This window comes from Haplochromis burtoni, unplaced genomic scaffold (genome assembly GCF_018398535.1).
Source record: "Haplochromis burtoni strain Fernald_Lab_line unplaced genomic scaffold, NCSU_Asbu1 Contig_1938, whole genome shotgun sequence".
NCBI lineage: Eukaryota > Metazoa > Chordata > Actinopteri > Cichliformes > Cichlidae > Haplochromis > Haplochromis burtoni.
Genome location: NW_024584299.1, coordinates 1 through 18942, shown reverse-complemented (window position 1 = coordinate 18942; position 18942 = coordinate 1). Strand labels below are relative to the sequence as shown.

The following is an 18942-nucleotide window of genomic DNA, read 5'->3' as shown; positions in this document are numbered from 1 at the left end:
TAGGGTTTTACATCTGTCTCTTTCTCTCCCTCTCTTTCACTCAGTCACAAACACCACTACCACCATCAACTTTGCTAAATTGCTAATGACAAAAAATTACCAGGAAGCTGCAATTGGGCAGCAATGTCCACCCAACTCCTGTCACGTTTGTTGCGGTCATGGTAATTTTTTGAAGCCACATCAAAAAGGCTCGGATGAGCTTGCCAAAGTTCAACTAGTTGTGCCTCCATCCCTTGTGTCCATACAATACGCTGCGCTGCCATGCTACTCCGTCTTTTCGCTGACGTTTATGTGTTTGCGCGTGCGCAGTGTGTGAAGCTGTGGTGACACCCTCACGACAGTCGTGAGGATTTCAAACCTGTTTGAGGTGTTAATCGCTTCTCGTTACCCCACGTATACTACACGATGCACGACGCACGATGAAGGCCAAAATCGGGCCGATCGCCAAAACGGTCGCACGACTCAAAAATCGGCTCAAAATGGGCCAAAAATCGCACAGTGTCTGCCCAGCATAAGTAAACACTCCACACTAAACGTCACAAATCTCCCACATCTAAAAACTCTCACTCACTCGCTCTGTCTCGCTGCCATTACCATCACTCCCAAAACGTTTCCCTCTTCCTAAACTTGGTTGTTTAGGGATTTGGTTATCCCTCGTGTTGACTTTTTTTTAAAATTGGTTGTCATCGTGCATTTTTCCACCGATAGGGAAGAGGTGTTTTTTTCTTCCTTTCTTTACTGTTTTCGCGCTTTCCTTAGAAAACGCTTAAAACACACACACGAAAACGTGACAACAGTATTTAGAAAAAAAGTGTGGCTTATATACATTATCATAACTCTGGATTTACTGGCCTGTAATTAAAATGTTAAAACTTTGAAGTCAGAACTTTCCATGTGGGCTGAAAAAGAGAGTCAGCGTGGCTGCAGCTTGTTGCTATGTCAGCTTAGCTTTCACTTCATCACTTAATCACTTTAAGCATATTTGCACTGCACAAGACACTAAATAATGTGGATTGCACAACACTGGTCATTATATTCTTCATTTCCAGTTAATACTTGTACAGCTGCTGTTATTGTGTATATATGTATTTATATTTCTTCATACATTCTTATATAGTTCTATTCTGTGTATTGTGTATTTTGTTGTACAGTTATTATATTTTAACTTTAATTTTTATATTTTATTTTATTCCTTCCTAGTTAAATTTACCCTTTTTAATTTTCATATTTATTTCCTATCTTATTCATAGCCTTTTCTTTTTTTCTTTAGGTCACGAGCAGTTGTCTAAGCATTTCACTGCATATCGTACTGTGTATGACTGTGTACGTGACAAATAAAATTTGAATTTGAATTAGATCAGTCATGTGTTTTGGAGGTGCAGCGTGTCTGTGGACTACAGAGGGTTAATAACAATCACCTTCATTCCATTTCCAGAGTGAAACATCCAACCACCTGTGTAAAAAGCAAAATTCCCATGGTGTTGTTCAAAATGTGCTCTGGCACAATCATAAACATCGCTTGCTACTGAAAACAAGAAAAAAGCCGGTCCTGCTATGGGCTGAACCATTTGTTAATGGTGGAGGGGGGGAACACTATGCAATATATTCAGTTTTAGCATTTATATTCACTGATGACTTTAACTACACTCAAACTGTTAATGCTATCTTATTTTAATAAACAACACTGTCATATGCAAAACTGGGGTGGCACTTGGGGTGGCAAGGGATCATTTTAGGGTGGCACTTGCCACCCCATGCCACCCTTCTAGATCCACCCCTGCTTCCTCATCTCCTTTTTGATGAATACATGTGCTGCATTGCAGACACAGCATACATTCTAGTATAGAGTATAGTTTACTTTAAAAGTTTACTTACTATAGACTTTGCCACACTGCGTGAGTACTGTTGTATTCCAACACGTTCTCACTCCCAAAGCATAACATTTTACGCTAGGTGACAAATCGTCAACATATTACGTTTTCGGCTACCCACCACGTTCCTAAATGACGACCTCGGAAAAATGAGGAAATACACACATGTTCGCACTTTTTCTTCAAATCGCTTAGAAACACGCTATTTAACATCATTACAGTCCTGGTTAAGGTCAGGAAAAAGGTTATGGTTAGGGCTAGGGATAAGGTTAGGTTTAGGGCTGGAATACAGGGCTGGGACGTCTATTACCACAAGACCGTCATTGCACTGGATTTCAGCCATAACCCGCCGCGTACCATAAGAACGCCGAAGAACTATTAATTTTACTTAATTTATTTTGTGTTATTGGAACTCATCCTTACTAAAGTGGAGTTAAATTACAATTGACCTGCTTGTGTGTGGTTCATTTTCCTATCGTCTATTTTAACACACATTTCCTATTACAAGCAGCAACAGGAACCCAGGGCCCCTCTCAATAGAACATTGGACGGGTGTTACACTTGGCTGATAATGAACCACACCCACTTTCACACCTTGGCTATGATGTGATTAGGCACATGATCGATAGTAGGTCAATGAGCCTCTTTATGTGCAACTCCCAGTAGGGTCTAAAATATGAGACTCTCCAGCATTTGGTCTTAGAACTGAAAACGTTTCTTGGATGAGAGATGAAACATCTTCAAGAATTTCAAAGAAGTCCAGTTGCTTTTCTTTCCAAGCTCTTTAAATTACCGTAACCTGGACAACAGAGAACCTACACAGATATAAATGTTTTAGTGCTAATTTTCTAGTACACACATGCTGTCACATGTAGCTATGAGGCAGGCTGAAGGTGGAACCAAATGCAGGACTCCCAAGAGAACACTTAAACTTAAAAAGCGACTTTAATGCAGAAATACCAAAATATTACACTATGAAATTCAGGTAGTGCTGGAGCCAGGAACTAACTAATCTGTACATCAGGGAAGGGAAACGGAACACAAACTAGAGACTAGACAAGACACAGGGAAGGCAACCAAACCCTTAACAAGAATACTTGTTAAGGGATACAAGAAGACATTTACTAAGATTCAAGGACTGAATTATTATCCAAAACCTAAAGCTCCAGCATATAACCAAAAACATAATTACATGAAAAATGGTTAAGAAATCTCAAGAAAGCAAGAGCAAAGAACAAATAAACTCAAAACAATGACCAAGGAGTTCTGACAAATACTCAGTTTACTCAAATGCGCCTTAATCTGACAGGCAGGTGTCAGGTTAAATGTCATTCTGACTGGATCATTTAACGCGAGGTGGCTTTGGCTTTAATGTGAACATAATAATAATAATAAAGATTATTAACCTCATTTTTGAAATAAACAATAAACTTGCCAGTTAATAAAGAAGTTAACTAGCTTGTAACTAAGGCATTTTTTTGTTTCCTATACCACCATAGTGCTAGAAAATTACCTCCAATAAGATTTAGTAAGAGAAGACTTTTTGTCTCGTGATGTATGAGTCATGTCCTTCAGCCTAAGGTTATTCTTTGCAATAGCTAATTGAAAATGCTTTAATATCATACTTGATAACAAAAAAGCACATCATACATGGTTTTTTTTTTTTCAGTTTGACACTATCCAGACATTTAACTGGAAATTTGCAGGATTCACTTTAGTTGAAGTTTTCACTTGTTTTCTTCTTTTTTTGATATCAACCAGTAAAATCTACTATCCTCAACAACTTCATTCTCCACAGATTAAAAAAAGATTTGGAGTTTCAGTATACTTTCTAAAATGTATCTGCATAAGATTACTGCAATACTACATAACATCAAACAACATAAAAGCAATATGAGGATTTTGAAAAAAAACCCAAACATTTTTGGTTATTTATGTTGCACATGAAAAAAAGCTGCGAGAGATAAGTGCTGCAGCATGCTACTGTACCATAAAAAAACATGACCATGTCCTAACCTCTGAGTCTATTTGTTACAGCCTAACTCAGGAAGGGTTAAAGTCAGAGGACATAAGAATTTTTGTGTCAGTAGCTCCTCATGGCATAAACGGTTCCAGCAGTGTCATTCTGTTTGACCTGATGAATCATGAAGATGGCAATGAGCAGGCCCAGCAGCTATAAACACAGGCAGATGAACAGGTGGTTAGTTCACAAAAGACACAGTTTTTTTTTTTTAAGTGCAGCTCAATAATGGTAGAGGCAGATTCACAGTTTAAACCGTCACAGTGTGGTCTTAAATATTAGATACTTGTTTTTGGATCTGTATTATCAGTGTTGGGGAGAAACGGAATACATGTACCGGCGTCACGTATTTAAAATACAAAATATGAGTAACTTGGGGCCCGGCCGGGCACAGCCCGAAGAGGAGACATGGGCCCATCCTCCCGCAGGCCCACCACCCGCAGGAGGCGCCATAGGGGTCGGGTGCATTGTGTGCCGGGTGGCGGCCAGGAGCGGAGGCCCTGGCGGACTGACCCCCGGCTGCCAAGACTGGCAATAGGGACATGGAATGTCACCTCTCTGGTGGGGAAGGAGCCTGAGTTAGTGCGTGAGGTTGAGAGGTACCGGCTAGATATAGTCGGGCTCACCTCTACGCATGGCTTGGGCTCTGGAACCAGTCTCCTGGAGAGGGGCTGGACTCTGTCTCAGTCTGGAGTTGCCCCTGGTGAGAGGCGGCGGGCTGGGGTGGGTATTCTAATATCCCCTCGGCTTGCTGCCGGTACGTTGGGGTTTTTCCCGGTGGACGAGAGGGTTTGTTCCCTGCGCCTTAGGGTCGGGGAACGGGTCCTGACTGTCATCTGCGCTTATGCGCCGAGTGGCAGTTCAGAGTACCCAGCCTTCTTAGAGTCCCTGGGGGGGGTGCTGGAGAGGTGCTCCACCTGGAGACTCTGTTGTCCTGCTGGGAGACTTCAATGCTCACGTGGGTAACGACAGCGAGACCTGGAGGGGCGTGATTGGGAGGAACGGCCTCCCTGATCTGAACCCGAGCGGTGCTTTGTTATTGGACTTCTGTGCTAATCACAGTTTGGCCATAACGAACACCCTGTTCGAACATAAGAGTGTTCATAAGTGCACGTGGCACCAGGACGCTCTAGGCCGTAGGTCGATGATCGATTTTGTAATCGTATCACCAGACCTGCGACCATATGTTCTGGACACTCGGGTAAAGAGAGGGGCTGAGCTGTCAACTGATCACCACCTGGTGGTGAGTTGGATCAGGTGGCGGGGGAGGACGCTGGACAGACCTGGTGCACCTAAACGCGTAGTGAGGGTGTGCTGGGAACGTCTAGCAGAGGCCCCAGTCCGCGAGATCTTCAACGCACACCTCCGGCAGAGCTTCAACAGCATTCCGAGGGAGACTGGGGACATTGAGTCCGAATGGACCATGTTCAGCGTCTCCATTGCCGAAGCTGCTGCATTGAGCTGCGGCCGCAAGGTGGTTGGTGCCTGCCGTGGTGGTAATCCCCAAACCAAATGGTGGACACCAGAGGTGAAGGGAGCCACCAGGCTGAAGAAGGAGTCCTCTTTATCCTCTCGAGGATACTTGAGGGTGCATGGGAGTTTGCCCAACCAGTCTACATGTGTTTTGTGGACTTGGAGAAGGCATTCGACCGTGTCCCTCGGGGTGTCCTGTGGGAGGTGTTGCGGGAGTATGGGGTGTCTGGCCCATTGCTACGGGCCATTCGATCCCTATACAACCGTTGCAAGAGCTTGGTTCGCATTGCCGGCAATAAGTCGGACTCGTTCCCGGTGGGTGATGGGCTCCGCCAGGGCTGCCCTTTGTCTCCGGTTCTGTTCATAATTTTTATGGACAGGATTTCTAGGCGCAGCCAAGTGGCGGAGGGCTTTCGCTTTGGTGGCCTCAGAATCTCATCTCTGATTTTTGCGGATGATGTGGTTCTGTTGGCTTCATCGGGTGAGGGCCTCCAGCTCGCACTGGAACGGTTCGCAGCCGAGTGTGAAGCAGCGGGAATGAGGATCAGCACCTCCAAATCTGAGGCCATGGTTCTCAGCCGGAAAAGGGTGGAGTGCCCACTCCGGGTCGGGGATGAGTTCCTGCCCCAAGTGGAGGAGTTCAAGTATCTCGGGGTCTTGTTCGCGAGTGATGGGAGAAGGGAGCCGGAGATCGACAGACGGATTGGGGCTGCAGCTGCAGTAATGCAGACGCTGCACCGGTCCGTCGTGGTGAAGAGGGAGCTGAGTGTAAAAGCGAAGCTCTCAATTTACCGGTCGATCTACGTCCCTACCCTCACCTATGGCCACGAGCTGTGGGTAGTGACCGAAAGAACGAGATCGCGGATACAAGCGGCAGAAATGAGCTTCCTCCGAAGGGTGGCTGGCCTCTCCCTTAGAGATAGGGTGAGAAGTTCGGCCATCCGGGAGGGGCTCAGAGTAGAGCAGCTGCTGCTCCACATCGAAAGGAGCCAGCTGAGGTGGTTCGGGCATCTGACAAGGATGCCCCCTGGGCGCCTCCTGGGTGAGGTGTTCCAGGCATGTCCCACCGGGAGGAGGCCCCGGGGCAGACCCAGGACACGCTGGAGAGATTATATCTCTCGGCTGGCCTGGGAACGCCTTGGTATTCCCCCGGATAAGCTGGAGGAGGTGGCTGGGGAGAGGGAGGTCTGGGCCTCTTTGCTTAGGCTGCTGCCCCCGCGACCCGGCCTCGGATAAAGCGGATGAAGATGGATGGATGGAATATGAGTAACTGTATTCCGTTCCAGTTACCGTTTTACAGTTTTTCCGAATTGCTAAAACACATTTCCTAAAATCTCATCTCTTTGTCTCAAAACACTAAACACCAACTCTAAAATTCAAGCTACACTCACAAAACCTTCGACTTGTCTTGCAAAACCAAACATTTGACCCAAAACTATTTTAACTTTTCTCATAATCGAGCACTACTGTCGAAAACTACACAAAACCAGCCAATGTGCAAACACAACTTAGCAACAATTTCACACTACAGAAATAAATACAAAACACTGTGAGATAGTGGGAATATAATGGGTATTTATTTATTTATACTTGTACTCACATTTAAAAAAAATTGCAATAAAAAAGTTATATATACATAAAAAAAAATTATATATTTTTACATCATATTCAGATAATTTAATCTGCCTCAGCATCAAGCCACAGGCCACAGAAGTTCATCCACATCATATGTTATGGTCTCCCTTGCAATGCAACGAGATGCCAAATCCAGCCCTAGCAAGATTCAGTCCCATCTCACCATGCCCCATTCATTGCTTGAAGCAGATTTTCCTATGTGTAAGGGTTTCGGTCATATTAGTGATGGGTCGGTCGAGAACGAAATGGCTCTTAGAGCCGGGTCTTTGACGTAACGACGTGAGTCGGCTCCTTATCGCGAGCCATGGGTTGTTTGTTTTTTTTTTTCTTTCTCTCACCCTCTCTCTCGCACTTTTTTTCTGCTTTACGCTGGGAAGAGGGGGGGAGGGGCGGTAGTTGCACTCAGTAGCACAGGAACAGAGCAGTGGGAGAGACAGAGAAAGAGAACCAGGGACAACAAGAAGAGACAACATTGTCACATTAGAAAGGTATAGCAATCATCCACAACTATTTTCAGTTGCAGATGATAAAGAATTCAGAAAGTTTAATCATGCAGGTCCATATGACAGAGAATATGCATGTTCTTTTTGTTTTGATATTTTAATTTATATTTAATTGTGTTGTGGTTTGCAGGTGTTGTTTCACTTTAAATTTGTAAAAGGAAAAAGCTGAAAATTTAAATAGTTAAAAGTTGAAATGTGAATAGTTGATTTTTGTATTATATGATTTATTTATTACATTTTATGTGGAGTGAATAAATAAAAGTATATTTACGGTGGCCCCTAGAGACAAAGCACATACAAACTTCAAATCACGTACGAACTCTGAAGCACGTACAAACTCCAAAACACGTAAAAACACGTACAAACTCCGAAGCACATAAAAACTCAAAACACGTACAAAAGACAACAGAAGTGCTCCAGGATGCTAGGGGCAGTGTTGAGCTTTTGTTACCTAGTGGCTACACAAGCCAGCAAGTACCAACGACTGGATTTGGTGTGTGGTAATAACAGGTAAATGAACTTTTTTTTTAAATTATTTGACTATATATGAGTGCTTGTGTATAAATACACAAACAATACACATATGCTTTCATGCTTTCAATTGTGTAATTTAAGTGATCTAGGTAGCTCTGTTTTGGAAGTTCAGTTCATGCTAGAAATGTGTTTTGGAGTTTGTATGTGCTTTTTGGAGTTTGTACGTGTTTTGTCTCTAGGGGCCACCGCATATATTTATATATATAATAAATAAAACCACTTTTTTTTTTACATTAGTAATTCCTTTTGTGTATAATTTTATATTACTGTTAATAATAAATAAATTAAAGCAACAGAACAACCTGAAGAGCCAGTTCGGAGCTGAAAGAGCCAGCTCTTTTTAGTGAGCCGAACCGAAAGAGCCGGTTCTCTAAAGACAGCCGGAAATCCCATCACTACGTCGTATACTTTCCATCTCCATGCTGAGAAAAACTCCCCGATAGGTCAAAAAGGGAGAGTATGGTGGAGGAAACACATTGATAAAATCCTGCTCATTGTGAACCAATTGCATGTTCTTGGACCAAAGTGAAAGCTCACATTGTCCCAACTGATATGGGATGCTCTGCCTGCCTACTCAAGCAAAGCATCCTGTAGACCAGCAGTCCCCAACCTTTTTTGCACCACGGACCGGTTTATGCCCGACAATATTTTCATGGACCGGCCTTTAAGGTGTCGCGGATAAATACAACAAAATAAAACTAGTACCGGTACCAAAAAAAAGAAGATTTATTCATAACACACGTGAAAAGACCCAGGAAAACCGAGTTAACGAAAAAAAACGATAACAAAATAACGCTAAAAACCGATAAAAACCCTGAAAACCATACATTTCACACCCGAGTCTCACTCTCGCGGCCCGGTACCAAACGACTACCGGCCCGTGGGTTGGGGACCGCTGCTGTAGACCATCCAGGAATGTTGATAGAAGTTTGGTGTTGTATGGCCCAACAGTAACATAACTGTGGAGAACCCCATAGCTGCTGATGGCAGCACAGATAGTTACTAGGGGTGCAACATACACAAAATTCACGGTTCGGTTGTTCGATACTTTGGTGTCACGGTTCGATATTTTTTCGATACAAAAAAATGTTCATGCCTTTTTAATTTGTCATTTATTAAAATTATAAATATATATTTTAACTCAAAAGTACAGTTTTTAAATTTAATGTTGCTGAAACAACAAAGTAATAAAAAAAATAAATCTCTGATCGAGAAATCACTCATCTTTGGAAAAGAGGTTTATTACAGAGAAATGGCTCTTTCCAAAATAAAAGCTATACTATACGCTTCTTCTGGGCTATATTCTCAGCAGCATATTAAACATATCAGGTCCCCATAAGGAGAATCATGTGCTAACGGCTGTCTAAATGACTCGGGTAAAGTTTGTAGCATGCGATGCTTGTTGTTTTTGTCTGCTTCCACTTGTCTTTGCACTAGGATGATGTCGGCGTAAATGTGCAGTCATATTCGTTGTGTTCCCACTAGTGCTGTCAGCGTTAATCTCGTTAAAATGACATTAACGCCATAACGCAGCAAATCTCCGTTAACGAGCTACCGCGGATCGCCCCGTGCGTGGGGCTGGACGGCGTCAACACGTTAACGAGCTAACTGCGCTAACGCACTAGTTCCCACCAATGTAATTGAGCATTGCGTGGCACATCCGACATACTGTTTTACTTTTGTCCATGACGCGCTTACCTTCAGGGTCATACTTCACATGAAAACCAAAATAGTTCCAAACGCCAGATCTGAATGAGGGTGGGGGAGGTTCAATTTGGATGGCAGCATGTTGCAACGAGCTTAGCTTCTGCTTAGCTTGCGCTGCGCTCAGTGGATCTGCGCTCGACAGTGCAGCCTAGGCGGAGTAGTCGAACGCAGATCCACTGAGCTCTCAACACAGACAGCATCGTCAGAAGAAAAGTTGATAAAATAAATTAAAAATTTTGTATTGTTCGATACATATGCGTACCGAACCGAAAGCACTGTATCGAACGGTTCAATATCGATACGAGTATTGTTGCACCCCTAATAGTTACATTTCCACCTCATCGATTACGTTTTCCACGTCATCACCTCTCTCTGACTATCACTAGCAAAGCTGACTCGGACAAGCTAGTTAGCTAGCTAGTTTTAAGCTACAAGCCCGACACAGAACCCAAATTATTCGCCAGAGGTTGCTTTACTACGGTTCGGAGCTGCGGACCTGTTTTATATACGCACGGCAAGGGCGTAGATTTGGCATGGACGGAAGGGACATGTCCCCACCAATATCCAGCGATTATTGAATTGTCCCCACCAATAATTTGATCTCTTCGAGTAAAGAAAAACAAAACCGATAGAAAAAAAAAACGATCTGTCAACGTCTCATTCACCCAGCGGTGCAGAAAGAGTTAAATTACGTTCTCTACTGGAGTCCTATATCATGTGACAAATATGGCCAATGTGATTGGCTGTGCCTTTCAGGGAGCTCTGTTTAGTTTTAGCAGCGGCAATCCTGCGCTGCCAGGACCTGAAGGAGGAGGAGGTGGCAGCAAAAAGAACCTGGATATAAGAAAGTATTTTTCAAAGAAACCTGTAAGTCACTTAAAGTCAAGTTCACTCATAAAACCTGTCCATCATAATAACGTTACAGGCTATGCAAGGCAATACATGCCAACCCTCCCGTTTTTTCTCGGACAATCCCGAATTTATTACTCTTTCTGGGTTGCAAAATAAACTTTTAAAAAAATTTCAGGCGAGAATGTAGCTGTGCAAACTTCAAATATCTGAACCTGGGGAGAACAGCAAACTCCCGGACATCGTTTTAGGCTTTGGCCCGACATCAGTCTAAAATTGTATGTAACCATGAATAACGTGTTGCCATGTCCACCAGGACAGACGTGGTTAGCACTGTTGCCGCACAGCAAGAAGGTCCTGAGTTCAATTCCACATCAGGCCGGGGTCTTTCTGTGTGGAGTTTGCATGTTCTCCCCGTGTTTGCGTGGGTTCACTCCGGGTACTCCGGCTTCCTCCCACCGTCCAAAGACATGCAACTTGTGGGGATAGGTTAATTGGATAATCCAAATTGCCACTAGGTGTGAATGTGCGAGTGAATGTGAGCTGCGAATGGTTGTCTGTCTCCTGTGTGTGCCCTGCGACAGACTGGCGACCTGTCCAGGGTGTACCCCGCCTCTCGCCCTATGACAGCTGGGATAGGCGCCCCCCCGCGACCCTGAAAAGGATAAGCGGAAGCGAATGGAAGGATGGATGTCCACCAGGAGAGACTGGACAGTATAGATGTAAAACAAATATGCCAGCAGTTTATCTCAGTTAATGAGAGGAGAAGGCATGTGTTTGGCTCCTTCACATAGTGGACATTGAGTTGTTGTGTGGGACACCAGTAGTCCATGTCTGATGCTGTAACAGTAGTTCATGTTTAGAGTAAAACATCCCAGCTCACTGACTTGATAGGGTAAATAGTGTGCCTAAAATGTTGCATAATGTTGCTAAGAGATCTGTTACTTTGTGGTAATCTTAGATGAGTAGTTTTATGGACAAAAACACCATGTCATTCAGTGTTCCCTTAGTGCTAATGTATAAGAGATGTTGGTGTAGTATAACTGAAGTAATGTTGTTAAGTCCTTAAAGTCATATTCTTTTATTGTCATGACTGTATTTTAAGCTATTTTTATTTTTGTATGATATCTGATTTATATGGAATATGGTTGAAGTAAACTAAAGTATAAAATACTTAGTCACTCATTTGTTTAATAGTAACTTAACATTATATAATTCGCATATAAAACTATGAATTGTAATTTTAAATGGTTTAAAAGTATGTAGAATAGCATATGTAGGCAAGTATGTTTCTCCTTTTTTTAAAATCAAGAAGCAAAGATGAAAAGGAAAAAAAAGAAACAGGGCAGGGTTTGGTGGTTGAATCATCCGTCCCCACCAATGCCAAAACCAAATCTATGCCCTTGACGCACGGAATAGTTTTCTATACAAGATCGCTGCAAAAAGTGGAGCCTTACCTAATGTCCACTCTACAGGGTGGGCCATTTATTTGGATACACCGTAATAACATGGATATGGTTGGTGATATTAAAGTCCTGTTTGTGGCACATTAGTATATGTAAGAGGGCAAACTCCTCAAGATGGGTGGTGACCATGGTGGCCATTTAGAAGTCGACCATCTTGGATACAACTTTTGTTTTTTTCAATAGGAAGAGGGCCATGTGACACATCAAACTTATTGGTAATGTCACAAGAAAAACAATGGTGTGCTTGGTTTCAACGTAACTTTATTCTTTCATGAGTTATTTACAAGTTTCTGACCACTTATAAAATGTGTTCGATGCCCATTGTGTTGGATTGTCAATGCAACCCTCTTCTCCCACTCTTCACACACTGATAGCAACACCGCAGGAGAGAAATGCCAGCACAGGCATCCAGTATCCGTAGTTTCAGGTGCTGCACATCTTGCATCTTCACACCATAGACAAATGCCTTCAGATGACCCCAAGGATAAAATCTAAGGGGGTCAGATCGGGAGACCTTGGGGGCCATTCAACTGGCCCACGACAACCAATCCACTTTCCAGGAAACTGTTCCATCTAGGAATGCTCGGACCTGGCACCCATAATGTGGTGGTGCACCATCTTGCTGGAAAACCTCAGGGAACGTGCCAGCTTCAGTGCATAAAGAGGGAAACACATCATCATGTAGTAAGTTCAAATATCCAGTGGCCTTGAGGTTTCCATTGATGAAGAATGAACCCACTATCGTTGTACCCCATATACCACACCATCCAATGTGGGTTAGTGTCAGACCAATAGTGGTGGTTTTGTTTGTTAACTTCACCATTCACATAAAAGTTTGGCTCATCACTGAACAAAATCTTCTGCGTGAACTGAGGGTCCTGTTCCAATTTTTGTTTTGCCCATTCTGCAAATTCTGTGCGCCGATCTGGGTCATCCTCGTTGAGATGCTGCAGTAGTTCGAGTTTGTAAGGGTGCCATTTGTGAGTAGCTAATATCTGCCGAAGGGATGTTCGACTAATGCCACTCTCCAGTGACATGTGGCGAGTGCTACGCTGTGGGCTCTTGCTGAATGAAGCTAGGCCAGCCACTGATGTTTCTTCATTAGTGACAGTTTTCTTGCGTCCACATTTTGTCAAATCCAACACTGAACCAGTTTCACGAAACTTAGCAAGCAGTTTGCTAACTGTAGCATGGGAGATGAGTGGTCTCGTAGGGTGTCTTGCATTGAAATCTGCTGCAATGACCCAGTTACTGTGTTCACCAGATATCGACACAATTTCGATCCACTCCTCATGTGTTAACCTCTTCGACATGTCAGTGGTTGTGAACAAAGAGAAACTTGTAAATAACTCATGAAAGAATAAAGTTACGTTGAAACCAAGCACACCATTGCGTTTCTTGTGACATTACCAATAAGTTTGATGTGTCTTCCTATTGAAAAAACAAAAGTTGTATCCAAGATGGCCGACTTCTAAATGGCCACCATGGTCACCACCCATCTTGAGGAGTTTGCCCCCTCACATATACTAATGTGCCACAAACAGGACTTTAATATCACCAACCATTCCCATATTATTATGGTGTATCCATATAAATGGCCCACCCTGTACTGTTACTCTAACATTTAAAAATCTAGTTGGTATTGGTATGGCGAGTAGCCTTAAGTAATAGTAATAAATCACACAGTAATAGTACATTAATGTAGTTATAAAAAGCATGAGAATATATTAAGTAATCCAACGTACTCAGAATATGTTGCTCTCATTGAGTATTGTAAGAGAATACGTTACAAAATGCATTTTGGGGCATGTATTCTTTAATCTGTAGTGGAATACATTTTAAAAGTAACCTTCCCAACACTGTATTATTAATAAATAATGATGACCAAGCAGACCTCAACCAAGTCTAGTACAGTATCACTAAATATTATTTTATTAAATAGTAAGATTTCTTAAAAAGCACTAAATAGTTACAAAGGAAAACAACAGTGGCACTTACTGCTACAACAGCAAATCCAAAGCAGAAGCCAATACTGATCTTGATGTAGCCGTCCATCGATGAAAAGATGAACTCCCCACAGGACTGATGAAGAGGAGGAAAGATGGTAATTATCTGGAAGAAACTGACAAGCAGACAGTATAGCATTTGCATTGACTACTAGCTTGACTGATTGAATACCTTTACATAGATTTGATCTGGGCCTCTTATCCCCTGCAAAAAATGAGAAAAAATTTTTATGAAAATAGAACAAGTCTATTCTCTATTTTCTGATACATATTATAAAATATAAACTACTGTGGGGCATACAATAGGGAGATTAGAAAACAACAGATTTACAAACAAAACACAAAGCCTACTGTTCTAAAATCACTGAATGAATTGTGTTTTAATTTTTGAATGGGCACCTAATGTGTGACAAAAGAATTCACTATAATGCTAATGATAGTTTGGACTCCTACCTGTCTGTGAAAATTGATTTTTAGCCTTGAAAATTATACTGCAACTTTAAAGGCAAAAATCAACTTGGTGTGTGCTAGGCATTGTCCAAGGGCAAAGACCCTGGTGATTCCTGATTCCTAGGAGCCTAGGTCAGCGCATGTGGTTTAGAGATGCCAGCTTGATATAATCGGGCTCACCTCAATGCACGGCCTGGACTTTTGAACCAGTTTCATAGGAGAACGACTGGACTATGTCCCAGTCTGAAATTGCCCTTGGTGAGAGGCAACGAGCTGGGGTGATTATCGTGGTATCCCCTGGCTTGCTACCTTTCATTGGAGTTTTTCCCAGTGGACGAAAGGATTGTTTCCTGCTCCTTTGGATCAGGGATTAGGTCCTGACTGTCATCTGCGTAAACAAAAGTTCAGAGTACCTGACCTTCTTGGAGTCTCTGGGTGGGGTATTTAGGGGGTTCCTGATTCCAACCGTCTCAACAAACACCATGTTCGAACATAATGGAACATAATTCCAACCGTCTCAACAAACACCATGTTCAAACATAATGGTGTCTATAAGTGCACGTGGCACCAGGATACCCAAGGTCCTAGATTGATGATATCCTTATAGTCAAAGACCAGCTGTGGACTGGCCAGGTAGCAATTCTAAGCAGCTGTATCTCCAAGGCTCATTTTACATTCCAGTTCAATTTTAGAAAACCAACCTGAGGTTTTGATGTGCATTCATATCCTCTTGAAGACCAGCATTCACAGGAGTTGGGGATTTGGTCACCCCAGTCCTTAGCACTCACTATTCCACAGCATTTGAACTGTTAACAATTGAGGGAGGGACTTTGATACATGAAAATTATCAAAAAATCCTACACAATTTTTGTTTTTATCATTATGATGAGTATAACATCATTATAACTGCAAAACAATGAAGTCCAGAAAATGGTCAAAGATTTTCTGTATCAGATGCAATTAAGCATTTCTTTGACTGCAAGGGTGAAAATATTTTCTAACTGAAATTTGAAATTTTATGCCATGTGTATGTGCTGGATAGAGATGTGCATCTCTGGGGCCTTGCATTGTTACTGTGAAGTTTAAATCACTTCCTCTAAGTTATATTTCTGCAGCTTGCACAGTAGAATTTATGATTTTCCTATGGACAGACTTCACTTCTGAGACATCAATCTGACCCAGAAACCAAACAGCAGTTTACAGTGGAACAGGAAACTGGTGTTTGGTGACAGTTGAACATGACCAGGAATGTGCTTGTCTTTCTTTTATAATAATGAAGTTGGATAGCGTCAGACTGGCAGCATCAAATTCTTTTGCAGCAATGTGAGGAAACAGAGGAACTCTAAAATGGACTTTAAGCAGCCATGCTATGATGAACCTGCTGACCACCACAACCTTTCTTCAGCATCTGCTCAAATCTACAGATTTGGTTTTTGTGACTTATTTTCTTTCTCAAAAGCTGAAGCGCTCTTATTTTGAAACGGATCCATCGCAGATACCTGAGTGCAACTTGTCAGAGCAGAACTTCCTCAAAGTGATCAGAAATAGCAGCAGCCAGCAGAGATGCAGTTCAGAGATGTTTAAGGAGACAGTCTTAAAGTTGAATTTGGCCAAATTTAAAGTAGTTATGTCTGGGTTTTTTTTTTGTTTTTTTTTAATTTCATGAGACTTTTTGATCACGTCTTGTGTGCTTCTCCAAAATCCACTAGGGGTAGTAGAATGGGTACTCTCATAGAGGTTAATAGTAGAAAGAACATTACAGTTTGCTGTAGCTCTTGAAGAGAGGATCTGACTTCTTGTTTTTTCATGTACGTATACACTTCTTCGCTCGAGGGACTTGTGAAGGCAGCCTTCAACTATGAAGGAAAAATAACACCTTAGCATCGCAATAGACAAATGAGAGAATATATTATCATAAAAATTAACAGAGAAGGATAAAAAGCCCTAATAGGTTTAGAGAAGATTCCTTGCATTAAACTACTTTCTGCTCATGATTACTACCATTGCATTAGCATAGAGGAAGAGTATGCAGGGGTAGGGTTTATAAATGGTAGCTTAGAGACCCAATTATATGTATTGCTGTGGTGGTGGTGATGCAACTTGCTGAGAGATTTTTAGCGTTAATTTTAAGTGTTAATTGGGGTGTAAGTACATATTTGAGCTTGTATGTATGGTTTTGACCCTGTGTGGATTGGAAATGAAATTATTAAATTTAAAAATTAAACATTTAAATTATTAAAAGCTCAAATGTAAAATGGGATTCATGCCCATATAGATAGTACACTACTGTGGGGCATACAATAGGGAGATTAAATTACACAATTAGTGTAGAAAGAGAAAGAGAGACTAATAGGATTAAGTTGAGGAAAACAAAATTGGCATCATCAGATGTGCCAGACAAAGAACAGATGACCTGGTTCCTTCCAACAGCTGTAATGATGCCAAAGATCATCATGGTGATCATTCCAATCCCCATGAAGCCTGCAAACTGTATGTGGAACAATACTTAGAACATTAACCAAATCATCATTTTGTTCTACTTTTGTTCATTGTGAAATTAACAACAAAAAATGAACAGGTATTATTTCCTTGTCTTGTTTGATGTGGATTCTTGTACTTACTATTTTGAGCGCGAGGACTTTCTCAGAGGAGGCAGCATAGATTCCCAAGATGGAGACACAGAGAACACCAATGGCAAACACCAATATCCAGACAAAGCCTGGCATATCAATAGATGACATCTCCTCCAGGAAGATGGGGAAACAACACAAACACAAATAAGCAAAGATTAATTTCTATATTTGTTGGAATTAACAATATCAAAAAAAAAACCTTTAACTCTCCAGTCCACCTCAAACTGCTAGCCATGCTATAATAGGCGATGGCTCACGCATTTCAAAACCTAAACCAGGCCATACCATGACCGACGTGCAACTTGTCAACAGTAGTACTTTTGTCAAAATGAATTGGCATTGTTATGTCAAAGATTGTTTTTATATATATTTTAGCATTGGTTTAGTTAGACCAGTGTTAACAGACACAAGGCTGTGACATATTATAAATATGTTTTGTGGCACAAAGTCATATCTCTGCATTCTCATCATCAGACACTGAATTCTGGGCGTCATTTAATTTAGGTTCTTCTTGATCATAGACACTAGTGGGCGATAATCTACAGTGAAAGAGGGTAAGCCATACACGAAGCTGTGGAACCTCTCTAGGCCAAAAAACAATCCCAGGCATTCTTTCTCAATTTGAGCGTAGCGACACTCACTCTCCGTCATGGACCTGGATGCGTAGGCTATAGGATTCCAGTGCTCATCTTCAGCTTGCAGAAGTACTGCACCAATTCCATCTTTTGAGGCATCAGTTGACAGTTTGATTCTCTTTGAAGAGTCATAGAATGCCAATACAGGTGCAGTTGTCAGCATTCTTTTGAGATGTGCCCACTCACTTTCATGCTTGGCTGTCCACTCGAACTCATGCTCTTTATAGAGAAGCTCAGGAATACAGGATGTGTTTGCTGCCAGGTTAGGAATGAATTTGTCGATGAAGTTCACCATTCCCATTATGCATAACACTACCATCTTGTCAGTGGGTCTTGTCCTCTTTACCTTTTGAGAAGCATTGCTTGGCAAAGTGGTTCTTTCCGTAGCAGATGGAGAATATTTTACCATAGGCAGGACACTTTTTGGGCATGTGCTTCAGGCCACAACACTTGCAGTCCAACATCCTGCTGTCAGGTCGCGGCAGTATGCGTTTCCCTCTCTGACTGGAAACTGCTCCCACAGTAGCGCTGTCACTGGCAGTGGCACCCGTTTCACTGAAACTCTTAACATGCTGTTGTGACATCTCACATGCTTGACAAATCCGTATAGCTCCCTCTAGTGTCAGGTCGGTTTCCCTCAGCAGGTCTCTGACTTTTCTGTCTACCACGCGAAAAACAATCTGGTTGCTGATCATTGTGTCACGTAGCGTAGCAAAGTTGCACATTCGCACTTTGAGTTTCAGGTCCGTTAAAAAGCTGTCAAATGACTCGCATGACTGCTGAATCATTGCTCTTGGGGACTTTAACAAAGCCAATCTGAGCCATGAGCTTCCGAAATACAAGCAGTATATTAAATGCCCGACCAGAGAGGAGAGGACATTAGACCACTGTTACAGCACGATCAGCGGGGCCTATCGCGCGATGCCCCGCGCTTCACTCGGACTTTCTGACCACGTCATGATCCACCTAATCCCCGCATACAGACAGAGGCTGAAGCTCTCCAAACCTGTCGTGAGGACAAAAAAACTGTGGAGCAACGAGGCTGTGGAGGAGCTTCGCACGTGTATGGAGTCTACAGACTGGGACACAATGAAGGCTGCTTCTAACAGCTTGGACGAGTTTACGGACACTGTCACCTCCTATATCCACTTCTGTGAGGA

The 18942-nt window shown here is 42.4% G+C and overlaps 1 protein-coding gene across 1 annotated transcript; it reads right to left on the bottom strand.

The window, feature by feature from the left end:
* Positions 1-2815: 2815 nt before the first annotated feature.
* Positions 2816-18852, bottom strand: LOC102309424 (CD63 antigen). The gene is made up of 7 exons (XM_042217418.1): positions 17136-18852; positions 16928-17002; positions 16275-16370; positions 15216-15320; positions 14237-14269; positions 14057-14140; positions 2816-4044 (listed from the first exon to the last, which is right to left on the bottom strand). The coding sequence occupies exons 1-7, from the start codon at positions 17253-17255 to the stop codon at positions 3955-3957; spliced, it is 603 nt and encodes a 200-aa protein (XP_042073352.1). The 5' UTR covers positions 17256-18852; the 3' UTR covers positions 2816-3954.
* Between the last annotated feature and the right edge of the window lie 90 nt (positions 18853-18942).

What these genes read in the sequence shown, in the direction of transcription:
- LOC102309424 (XM_042217418.1), bottom strand. Translation starts at nt 17,255, where the DNA reads ATGTCATCTATTGATATGCCAGGCTTTGTCTGGATATTGGTGTTTGCC. An exon ending in CAGCTGTTGGAAGGAACCAG is followed by an intron (nt 16,371 to 16,927) that starts GTCATCTGTTCT and finishes TTTCCTTCATAG; the next exon opens with TTGAAGGCTGCCTTCACAAG. An exon ending in CAGATCAAATCTATGTAAAG is followed by an intron (nt 14,141 to 14,236) that starts GTATTCAATCAG and finishes CCTCTTCATCAG; the next exon opens with TCCTGTGGGGAGTTCATCTT.